Source organism: Mauremys reevesii, linkage group 19, assembly GCF_016161935.1.
Source record: "Mauremys reevesii isolate NIE-2019 linkage group 19, ASM1616193v1, whole genome shotgun sequence".
NCBI classification, from domain to species: domain Eukaryota; kingdom Metazoa; phylum Chordata; order Testudines; family Geoemydidae; genus Mauremys; species Mauremys reevesii.
In genome coordinates, this window is record NC_052641.1 from 3,965,791 (window position 1) to 3,977,692 (window position 11,902).

The 11,902-nt window shown below is 51.2% G+C and overlaps 1 protein-coding gene across 7 annotated transcripts in view; it reads left to right on the forward strand.

Moving 5' to 3' along the window:
- The window catches only part of TRAF2 (TNF receptor associated factor 2), a 49,271-nt gene that overhangs the window by 34,677 nt on the left and 2,692 nt on the right, over positions 1 to 11,902 (forward strand). For 6 of the 7 annotated variants that reach the window (XM_039506123.1, XM_039506121.1, XM_039506127.1 and 3 more), the window contains 5 exons: positions 330 to 404; positions 2,067 to 2,426; positions 3,674 to 3,851; positions 6,799 to 6,947; positions 8,074 to 8,238. In XM_039506123.1, the coding sequence (XP_039362057.1) occupies positions 330 to 404; positions 2,067 to 2,426; positions 3,674 to 3,851; positions 6,799 to 6,947; positions 8,074 to 8,238 (927 nt within the window). Of the gene's footprint in view, positions 1 to 329; positions 405 to 2,066; positions 2,427 to 3,673; positions 3,852 to 6,798; positions 6,948 to 8,073; positions 11,770 to 11,902 lie in introns of those variants that run through there. The other variant, XM_039506122.1, reaches the window with a different exon arrangement.

The window sequence follows — 11,902 nt, forward strand, 5'->3', positions numbered from 1 at the left end:
ACTAAGGAGCAAATGCACAAGTGGCAGGTGGGATTATCCCGGCTGCCCCTGGGCCCTGCCAATCCCTGCATTGTATCCTGTGCTGGTGGGGCACCTAAAGAGGAAGGGCCCGATCAATACCATTGGGTGAAACAACTCTCTGGCCCTTAAGCACTGTTGGATCAGCTTCATGGACCACAACTGTGTCATGATCAGTAAAGGGTCAGTTATCCTCTAGTTCATCTTCACCTTCCTGTCTTGGCTTGGGTGTAGGGCGTGGAGTTTCTTGGGGTGTGTAAAATGGAAGAATTAGGCTTATATTTGACATGTTGTTTTAACCTTTTCTGTAGTTTCAGGAGCATGTGAAGACTTGTGGCAAATGTAAAGTGCCTTGCAGATTTCAGGTTGTCGGCTGCACTGAGATGGTAAGGCCAGTTTCTTAATATTTGTCTAGGGCCTTGTCTTCACTGCAGTGTTAGCTTTGGTATAACTTGAGTGTCGCCCCAGCTCGTCTTGCATCCACACACACAGAGCTCTAGATGGAGTGAAGTGAAACTAGCTGGCCTGGGGTGGGGGTGGGAGTTGAAGTTTGAGTGCTGCTGATGCTCTAGCTAAGCAGTGGGAATGCAACTTATATCTGAGACTATTTCGATCCAGTATCCAGAGCTGGATGTATCTAGAGAATTAACCGACTTGAAGTGATTGTTTCCTCAGTGCAGAAAAATACCTCGTAGCAGAATGCTAATATACAGAGAAAGCAGACCCTCCTGTTCCCTGGGGACATGGTTCAGGGGTCCTCCTTATAGACTGTTTTGTGGGGAGGTGTGTCCAGGCTTCTGAGCTTGACCAATGAAGGCTAATAGTCACTCTTGTCTCTGGAGCCGGGTGTTGTGGGGAATGGAAGAGAAGCCGTTCAGTAAGCTCGCCGGGGCGGTGAATAGCAAACTCCCCGTGCTTAAAGTCAGACTGCTGCTGATGGATGCCAAACCACGCTGATAACCTGCCTTCAAAGACTGTAAGGCTCTGCCCAATGGGGCTTATCTCCCTGGGAATAGGACACATTTTTCATTCTGGGCCCTAACCTGCAAGCACTTTGCACACGACCCTCCACTTGACCCTACACAATTGCAAATAATTTCAGCCTGTCTGTAACTCACTAGATCCAAGTCCAGGCAGCCCAGCAGCCTTTAGATGCTGAAAGTACAAATCAGCCTGAGTGCAGTAAAGAAGACCTCCTGGATCAGGACCAGGATTGGTTTATTAGATCCTTTTGGTGTTGGAGCCAGAACCCAGAGGAATGCTTTTGGCGTCTGCCTGCAGTAATTTAGCTGAGTGGTAATTTCAGCTATGCAGTAGCATGCCATAGCGCACTGCTGCAAGCAAGTGCCAAAGGAGGTTGTAATGCCTGAGGAGTAAGCCATGCTCGGGTGCGTGTGTGCTGGGGGGATGGGGCAGTCTTTCATATCATGGGCTCTTCAGGCAGTGAGAATTGGGAGAGTAGTAAACGTCTCTATTTAGAACATGCCAAAGGATAGATCTCAGATAGCTTTCATGTAATTCCTGAGTAGCTGGGAGTATGGTGTTATTACAGACGTGATTTTATAAATAAAGGACTCCTGATTCTGTGTGATGACTGAGCTTATGGGTAATGCACAGGACAGGGTATCAGTAGACATAGGTTCTGTTCCCAGCTCTACCCAGGACTCGCAGTGGCGAGTCACTTCCTCTCTTCGTGGCTTGGGGATAATAATAGTAACACATTCCCTCCTGGAGGTTTCGGGAGGGTTCATTCACTAATGTTTGTAAACTGCTTCTGAGGGATCCTTGGACTGAAGGTGCTCTAGAAGGGGGGCAAAGCTTTATCAATTCTACAGTGGGATGAATGTTCAACATCTGTCATTGTGTAAGATTAGAATTTTCCTTAAAATTTGTACTGTTGGACAGTTTGTAACTGTGTCTCTTTGCGTTACCCTTGGCTTTTATCAGTTACAGTTGTAGCCCGCAGGGGATGAATGTGTCTGTGGATCTCGTGCCGTGGTGGGAAGCTGGCTTGCTGCAAAGGGGAATGTGTGTTTCTTTTTCTGCAGGTGGAAAATGAAAAGCTGCTGGAGCACGAAAGTAAATGTGTGGGGGAGCATCTGTATATGTTGCTGGGCTTTGTGCTCAGCCTCAAGGCTGAGTCTAGAGACTTAAAGCACCACCCAGCCCTTGCGTCAGGGCAGGACAACGCCACGCGCTTAAGAACCAATTCGCTGTGCTCTGAATCAGAGCTCTCGGAGCCCTTAGAGCTGCAGGCAAGGTGCGAGGCCCTGGAGAGGAAGACGATCACATTTGAGAATATTGTGTGCGTGCTGAATCGGGAAGTGGAAAGGGTGTCTCTGACAGCAGAGGCGTATAGCCGGCAGCATCGGCTGGATCAGGAGAAAATTGAAATGCTCAGTAACAAGGTCTGTAACCTCTGGCTTTAGACTTCTGATTCTTTATGTTCTGTGAACATCTTTCAAATCATTTGTCCCAGTAATTAAAGTGCTTAGCTTTAGTGCAGGTGTAATGCGTGCAGGGGTCTGTGACTTGACCTCATGGCTATCAGGAGCCAAGCTATGAGTATATTTGAGATGTTCTGAGGAAAAGCTCTCTGGACATGTACTCCTGTGAGGTGTACAAAGGAGGCACTATTTCAGCTTTCTGGATGCTGAAAGATCCCTGAGCCTGGTCAGCTCCCCCACCCTTATAGTGGGAGAACCTGAATTTCTAGTCTTACCTGCATCCTCAGCTTGTCTACTCTAGAAAGGTTTGCTGCTTTAACTGTTCCAGCCTAGTTAAAGCAGCAAATCTCCCCACACTAGTGTGGATGGGAACCGAAGTAAGCTAATAAGGCATCTTTATACTGGTATACATGTGTCAACACTAGAGGTTATACTGGTATAACTGTATTGGTAAAAACTCACATCTCCAACTGACATAGTTACACAAGTATAACTTTTTGAGTATAGACTAAGCCTTAGACATTTCCAGGGTGCCCATCACCCTAGTATCTAGATGCCATCTCAAAATCGTATACATGTTAGAGTGGGAAAAGACCTGTTATGTAGGTCATCCTCCTACAGTACAGAACTGATCCCCTACAGTATGCGCTGCAATCTTTGTTTGGCTCTAGGTTTGCATTCATTGTACTCTAGACACGGTGTCCATGGGAGCTCTGATAGGGAGCACACCTTTGTTTTCCAGAGGAATGATCTCGCAAAGCAGAGGCCACCATACTTCACAACAGCAAATAGCTGTTTAGAACCATGCTTGACTCAATTTGTCGGTTTCTCTGTCCCTCGGTTCAGTTTTGTCATAAACGTCGATTTTTCCACCCCCCTCCCGTAATGTTCTTAATGGAGTGGAGACCAACACCTCATCCTTCATTGACTGGATTCTGCCATCCACAGCTGGAAAGTGCCCTGCTTTGGCAGTGTAGAGAGGTGTTGGTTAACTGTTTGCTCAAGAGCAGCAGGGCGATCTCAAATTATTTTTAGTGAGTTGGCCAACAGTGGTGGATTTCTTCCCTCTCCCGGCCACCATCACATCTGGAGAACATTTCCCACTAAAGATCAGGCCTGAATGGAGGTTCACAGGATCCCTTGACTTTCCTGGGTCCCTTAGCAGCTTATATTTCTAAACAAGGTGCTCTGTGTATTCCACTGATCAGGTCCGGCAGCTGGAAAGGAGCATTGGACTGAAAGATCTGGCCATGGCTGACATGGAGCAAAAGATCCGTGACATGGAAGCTTCGACCTATGATGGCGTTTTCATCTGGAAGATTACAGACTTTGCCAGAAAACGTCAGGAGGCGATAGCCGGACGCTGTCCTGCCATCTTCTCTCCAGGTTGTTACCTAGAAATTAGCAAAATAGTGCAAGGCTCCAGCTGTGTCCAGTCATTTGAGTAGTGTTGAAATGGCATGTGGCATGCAGAGATTGTTTCTTCCAAGTTCTTTCCCTCACCCCCCCAAGAATGCAGTAGAGACTGATTTTTTTACAGTGAGATAAGTGAAACAGCATTGCTATAAGAGATCCCTTTCCCCTGCATACAGAAGACTTTTCTTTCCCTAACAGGAAATGTAGCCCTCCTAGGCCCAGAAATAGCCCTGCAATAATAGCCCTTTTTACATAGTACAACCCAAATTAGGGCCATCAGGGAGCTGGTTAGTAAGGGAAGGAATTGAGGTACCTAGAGCATAACATGACAATAGACAGTGTGTCCACAGGGGCTGAGAAACATGCATATCTCCAGCGAGGCTTGTGCAGCTGCCTGCTCTTCAGATAAAGTCAGCATGTTCACCCCAGCCATGCAGCATTCCAGATCTTCTAGAGAGTCTCCAGTTCTTGTCTTGATCTTGTTCTTGTCTGAGCTGTGACCTTGCTAAAGCAGCAGCATCCCAGCAGTCCAGACACCGTCTCTTTGGAGGACGTCAGTGCTGAGCGAGCCATGGAGTCTGCTAGTGCCATAGTTGAGGGACATCTGGATCTGTGCCAAGGGGACCAGGTCTGGTTCTAAACCAGCAGGACAATTCCTTTTTAAAGCAGCCAGTCCTTGGAACTGCACATAAACTAGAGACAGACTAGTTTAAACGGACAATCTAAAGAACTGTTCTAAAATGCCAGTTGTGATTATTTGTCTATTTTATGGTGTCTTTTATTCTCTATCCAAAACATTTTTGCCCCTTGGAAAATCCCTTTTCTCTTCCAGTTTTTCAGTGGAACTGAAGCTTTCCCATAACTGCGTTTGCTCTACTAACTCTGGCCCTGTCACTGGAACTTCCTCTTAAAAACAGTGGTCAGCCTCGAAACCCCCTAGGCCCCCTGCGAGCAGAGCTTCACGTTCTAGCAGGGTCAACTCTGCCCATCATATTTCCCAAGCAGACACACTGAGTTCCACGCCATTTTGTGTGCACCTTTGAGATGAGACCTTCAAATCTTACAGCCTGTCTGCTCTGGGCACTAAACTCATACAGCCCTGGAAGGGTTTGACCCAGTTTCCTTGGCCTAAATGTCTCCTCTCTCACCCCCACTTCCCTTCTTGTGTAACATGCTATATGCTGGCTGATGCCCAGCCTCTTCCCCAGAAGTGGCTGCATTTTAGTAGTGCTGTATGGCGAAAACACTTTGGAGTGAGATGCTATATAAGATATTAATTCTTACAACCTGTGTCACGTCGTTATTAATGAGCCAGGATCACTGATGATCTCACAGCTGAAGGAACAGTGTGTTTTTTAAATTGCTGCAACAGAGGGCACATAGACATTTCTGGATCCTGTTACAAACAGGGTTGTTTTTTTTGTTCAAGCCCCAAGGCCCACAGAAAAGCAGTGTGTTGTGCTTGGTTTGAAAGGGACTGGAAATGAGAGAGAGAGAGAGAGAGGTTTTTTTCATGGAAAAACACTTGAAAAGAGACTGTTTATAGGGAAGGAAAGACTTACCTGCCAGCACCTGAGTTTCCTGCATGTTACTTAGACCCAGCACCAGGCAGGAAGCTGCAATCCTGATGCTGCTTTAGCTATGCAGAAATGAGGCAGAGAAACAAAGGTTAGGATTGGTTAAAAATTGCCTTTTGGGTGCGTAGTTTTTCTCACTGAGCTGAATGGACGCTTGGTGCAGACTTCTAGCATACGTGTCTCTGGTATCTTGCTGGCTGGTCTGTCTTCACCTGAGCTTGCCTCGTACTTTGCTCAGCTGTCCCTCCCCTTCTTCCCTCAGTTTGTTTTTGAATTATGAACATTTCAGTAACATTTGGAGGCCTCAGCTGAGTTCAGGCCCCCATTGGGCCGAGTACTGCTCAGCTCCATAGTGGAAGTGACAGGCTCTGCCCCCAGGAGCGTACAGTCTGCACCAACAGATGGTGCAGTGGGGAATAGAGATGAAATGACTTGTCAGTGCCAGAGCCAAGAGTAGCAGCCAGCTCTCCTAAGTCCTTCCGGAATTACCCTCCACGTGCACACAAGCTACCCATTCCCCTCACATTCTGCCAGTGTTAGCACGTTGTATATCCACACTGGTGCATTGCTATGAATGGGCTGTTCCCTGCACGACTCCTCCAAAAGCACACTGTGCAACATAGCCGCAGCTACGCAACGTGCTCTCCCCTTCCTTGTGGAAAAGGAGACGCGCAGCTTAAAGAAAGAGGGAATGAAAGGCAGCAGCTGAATGTAAAACTACACCTCTGCCCTGTTTAAAAGTAACTTGAGTGTTCCTGGCACAGTGGGGCTCAGTATCTGGGCCCTGGACTCCAGGTACCTGGAGCGGGTGTTGTCTGCCAGCCTGAGATCTCAGCTGCAGTTTGGGCTCTTTCCTGCTTGAACACTCATGGCTAGTCATAAAGGGGAGTAGGCCAGACTAGGCCCTCAGTGACACTTGTGCAGCCCTGTTCCCTTTACTGGGGTGTGACTGGCCCTGGCCCTGGCACTTAGGCAGCACTGGGATTGTTTCCTAAGCAGGTCTAGGCTCCAGCTCCGTCTCGCAGCATGGAGTTGTCTCTGCAGGGCAGGAGAAGAGTGGAGAGAAGTCAGCAGGCTCCTTGTTCTTGTCCTGTAACAGCAGGCACATGTTAACTAGGCCTAGTGCCTCATGGACTGGGGCCCCAGTGTCTTGTGTGCTTTTAAATACACCCAGCGGAGATGCTCCTGTGGGCCCCCAGCTCAGGGAGCCCTCCCCTACTTATGCTTCAAAAGCCAAAGTCAATAGACAGTTGAAACGGTTTGGGAACCATCTGGGCTCCCCTGCTGCCCTAGCCCTTGTTCTGCACAGCTGTTTATTCTTGATGTTTTGCATCACTTAGCCTTCTACACAAGCAAATATGGCTATAGGATGTGCCTGCGTGTGTACCTAAACGGGGACGGCACTGGACGGGGGACCCACTTGTCTCTGTTCTTTGTGGTGATGAAAGGACCCAACGATGCGCTTCTGCGATGGCCCTTCAACCAGAAGGTAGGTGCTGGGAGTGAGCGCAGAGTCAGTCCTGGTGCCTGAAAGGCCTGCCTGGCCTAGTGATGTATTTCCCTTGGCTCGGGCTCTCCTAGACAGAGAGCTGGCACGTCCAGCAAGCAGAGGCAGAGAACGCACTAGCCCGGGGTTCTCAAACGTCATTGCACCTCGACCCCTTCTGACAAGGGGTCGTGGTGAGGTGGAAGCTGAAGCCCAAGGGCTTCAGCCCCAGGCAGGGGGCCTGTAACCTGAGCCCCACCCCCCAGGGCTGAAGCACTTGGGCTTTGGCTTTGACCCCAAGTGGTGGGGCTCAGGCTTCAGTTTCCACCTCAGGTCCCAGCAAGTCTAAGCCAGCCCTGGCGACCCCATTAAAATGGGGTCCCGACCCCCAGTTTGAGAAACGCTGCACTAGCCATTTGCGGGAGCTCTTCCATGCAGGCTCCTGTCCTGATGAAAGCCCAGGGTACTACAAGAGAGGCCCAGGGGAGAGGGGAAAGATACAGTCAGGAGGGGGGTGATGATGTTTTTGGAGAATGACCAGAACTTTCATACTGACATGCTGCATGTGCTCCATGACTGAGCTGTCATCTTTATTTTCTAAATTAAATTTCTAAACCTTTGCAGTTGTGAAGAAAACCTTAAAAATAAGAACCAGGTATAAACTGATGCAGTGACATCTGCCTGACTCCGCAGACAGCCTGAAACTACGCATTGGAGCAGCGTGATCTGCCTGGCTTATCTCAAAGGGACATGCACGCAATGGGGCAGGATCAAACTGAATATCAAAATCTGCAGCTGCTGGCTACCCAGGCTGCTGCTGCACTTCATTTTCACATTGAGTTTAGCAAAGTCTCTAGTTGTCAGTGGATCTGAACCAAGTGCAGGATTTCCCTTGTGGCACAGCAGAGATTGGGAGAAAGCAGGGAGCCTTCTTGCAGGGTGTAGATCTAGCTGGGGCTTGGCACTGAGCTTGAATGCAGGCATTACCCCAGCTTGCTGCCACATGAGTGCGTAAGGCTGCGTGTGTGTCTGCAGCTTTCGAAAGGTAAAAATGAATGGGAGTCACAGACGGGGGGTTGCATGTTTGCCATATTTCTTCAAGCTCTTTCTCTTGTGTATTCACCTCTAGGTGACCCTTATGCTGCTGGATCAGAATAATCGGGAGCACATTATCGACGCTTTCCGACCCGATGTGACGTCATCGTCCTTCCAGCGACCCGTCACCGAGATGAACATTGCCAGTGGCTGCCCGCTCTTCTGCCCAGTCTCCAAGATGGAGGCCAAGAACTCTTACGTGCGTGACGACGCCATCTTTATTAAAGCCATCGTAGATCTCACGGGCCTCTAAAGCCTCCTCCCCACCAGGAGCATTGAGCACAGTGCCAGCTGACCAGGGCTCACCCTCCCGGAGCTGCACCCTCAGCATGCCCCGGAGCAGGGGCAAAGTCCAGACCTGGCCGCATCCCTGAAGGGACCTGCTCCGCTCTGAGTGGAAATGCAGTGTCTGATGGGAACCCTCCCTTGGTGTCAAAACACCAGCTTCTCTAGTGCAGATCTTCCTTGAGAAGAGGCTTGTGTTGAGGTTAGTTTGAGTTTGATCCATGATCAATGGGGACTGGATGATCCCCTGCAGGAATCAGCTACCAGGGCTCCCTGCACCCAGGTTTCAAGCTAAAACGAAGGCAGCTCTTTTGTACTTGTTTAATGTACAGCTCCTACAACGGAACAGGCATTCAGCCTGCCCAGAGCACCACTGCACATAGCCCTTTGGCCAGGCTCTTTCATGCTCTTAGGAGATCTCAGTGTTAGAGGGAGCTGGTTTCTCTCTGGTGTTATTGCTTAAAGGTTCTGTAATTCTGTGTTGCTGGTTGGTTTGATCTTTGACATGAGGGTGTGAGGGAAGACGTGGACTAGGAGCCGGCAGAGGAGGTATGTGGGCTTCGCACGGCAGAGATCCTTGTTAGCTCTCAGTGAGAGGGAAGCAGTTTAGCACAGTCTCACTGACCTCTCCTGGCAGCCATAGCTGCAGAGGCACTTTGAGTGGGGCCGTATGTCAGTAGGGCAAGAGAGAGCTGTTCCCAGTGTCCATGTCAGTCCCTGCCTGCGTTTTATCTGGGAGGGATCTGACGGGCGGGGAAGTGTAGAGTAAGGGAGGACAGCACCTGAGGAATATTCTCCTCCTCTCTTTCAGTGTTGGTCTCCTATAGAACCTAGCGCTCCCGGGCTCTTGGGCATAGCTTGTGTGTTGAATGACCAAACAGATGAGTCTTGTCACTCTCTGGAGCGGGTCCTGACCTAGGCAGAGGTGCCTTGGAATCTGATTTGTTGCCTGTGAATGGTTAACCCTGGAGCTGGGCTTAGGGCAGGACAGCCTTGCTCCCCCGCCCCCGTGTGTGAGCTGCTTAGCCCCCAGGAATGAGGGTTTAGCTCATTAGCTCCTTTCCCCACCACTCTCATCCTGGCTCTTAGCGCCTCTCTTCATTTGCCTTTGTGGGCAGGCCCCTTCTGGTGTGTCCTCCCTGGAGTTGTTGGTCCCCCCCAAGTGTCCTCCCCCAGGCGGCAGCTAATCTTGAATGTGAAATCTTGGGCTCTTCGCTCTGTCAAGGGGGTTAGTTGTTCACAGCCTCACCAGCACTGCAGCCCCGACTGCTGCGTGGCCAGCTTAGTGTGCTCTCTGCAGTCAGCCAGTCTGCAGCTGCTCGGTTAGAAACTCTCAGGGCTTTCCCTCCCCGGGCTCCTTGCACTCTGGCCCCCGTTTGCTGCCCACTGATCTTTCTATTTCGTGGAGAATGGGTCCCTCTCAGCATGTTGCCATTGTGGCTAACTGGCCCCTCGGAGTTACTCTGTGGTGGTCACCTGTAACTCTCTGGAGTGGCCATTAGCCACTTTGGAGCCTTATTCTTTGTGGTTTTCTGTCTCTCTCCCGTCAGTACAAACCCGCAGATTCTCTTTGGCCAAAGCACCCAGCTAGCTGCTTTTTGAACCATCCTTCAAGGGTTGTCCCAGCCCTGTCCAACTCCTCCCCTGCTCTTCTGGCCTGGAGGACAGGCAAAGAGGGTGGCCCTGCTGCCCATGTCAGAGGTGCTCCAGGTGGTTGGCTGGAGCCCCCCAGAGAGCAGCAGCCCCACTTCCAGTTAGCATCAGTGATCGGCTGCCTGTGTGCAGGGGAAGGAATTCTCTGTGGAACGATCACCAGTTAGCAAACGCAAGGGAATCCAAGATTGTGAAATTGTGGCCCTCTCCGTGGAGGAAGGCCATAGCCCCTCTGTTGTGTCCTCTAAAGAGAGAAATTGTATGTTCCCCACCTGGGCTCAGGCCCAGGGGCGTCTGCAGAGCTGAGGCACTTCTGCCTTCACACTGTCCTAGCTAGGACCAGTGACAGGCTGTCTCATCGTAGGCCACCACTCGAGCCTTGGCAGTGGCCTGCTTCAGTCCCCTTGGCCCCCTTCCACACACCTCAGCTGGGGTCAGAAATCTGTCAGTGGAGACGAGTTTTGATTCCAGGCTAGGGTGGCAGGACTAAAGGGGTGCGCATTGGCGCGTGCCCCCAGCGAAGTAAGCTGGCGGGGGTCTCCAGTACGGCACTGCTCCCCCGCTGAGAGGCCACTGTTATTGAGCCGCTATTTACATGTATCTTGTTTCTGGGCCAGGAGCGGTAGCTGGTTCTCTAGGGATGGGGGCGGGGAAAGGATTATCTGTGTGCAGAATTCCCCAGCCATGATCTCCAGCTGCCAATAAACAGACGTAAAACAGCCGCCCCATGGGAGCCAAAGGGAATTAAATCAGCTCAGTTTAAAGACTGACATCTAGGGTCACTGGAGCAGGCGGGGGTCTGAGTCCCTAGTCTGTCTAGGACGCTGCACCTCCCCAGACCCCAGGCTGGACAGTACTCCACAGCAAGCTGTCTGTCTCTCTCTGCTCTCCGAGCCCTGCATAGACTCCACCCACCGTTCCTGCCCAGTGGCAACGGGACTGGGGGCTGCTCAGTTTCAGACGCTGTGTCCAGATGGGGCCCAGCCCCTCAGGAACTAGCTGTTTCTCTAGCCTGTTCCCCTTGATGCCAGGAGCCTGTTTTCTGTTCTGTGCACTCCCCAGATCCCCCTTGCAGTGCCTCTCCTGAGCCTTTGGGCGCTTGCTCAGAGAGGTTTCCCTACGTTGTCTGAGAAACGAGGTGTCTAGTGAGGAGGCTGGAGACTACACGTTCCTGTAGACGGAGCAGCTGACTGGCTGTGCGCAGGAGCCAGCCTGACTCTTGGTACTGCCGTGCTCGAGCCCTGGGAGGGGCCACCAAGGCCATGGCTGCAGCAGGGGGAGGTGAGCTCTCCCCTGGTTTGGGAAGTACTAGCTTTGTCGTCAGTGGCACTGCTAGGCTGGTCCCTCCACAGCAAGCTCCAGGGATTTAGAGCGCAGCTGCCTTTGCGGGGGTGAGCGGTCAGGCAGTAAGGGGACCTGGGCCCCAGAGGCTATCAAAGGCCTAAAGCCCTAGCAGGGACCCCCAGAAGTTCGAAAGGCATCTCTGGCACATACTGTACATTGGCATCTGCTGTGGGTTCTGTTCAAGATTCAGTCTGGTGGCTGGGGTGGAACCCAAAGCCAGCTCCATACAGTGCTTGTGGCAGGAGAGACCAAGGTGCTGTGCTGGAGCTGGCTGGCTGGCTCTCCCGCCCTGTGGAGAGGTGTTGGGATGAGTTTTTAGCCAAGGTTCAAAGGCTAAAGTGTGGTGGCTCCAGCAGGCAATTCTGCCATGCTGCCCTGGTGTGGGGGCGCTGCTGATCCCTGTGTGACACGCAGGGTGTTGGGGGATGCTCGCGTTACCACTGCTGCACCTTCCCTCATAGTATAAATTCACCCAACATCCAAAAAGCCTGCACTGGCTTCCTGCTGGAGCCAGTGTTCCCATGCTGGAGAAGGGCCCCCCAGTTCGCTCCAGGCTGTAATATTGACCAGGAGTCCAGCTC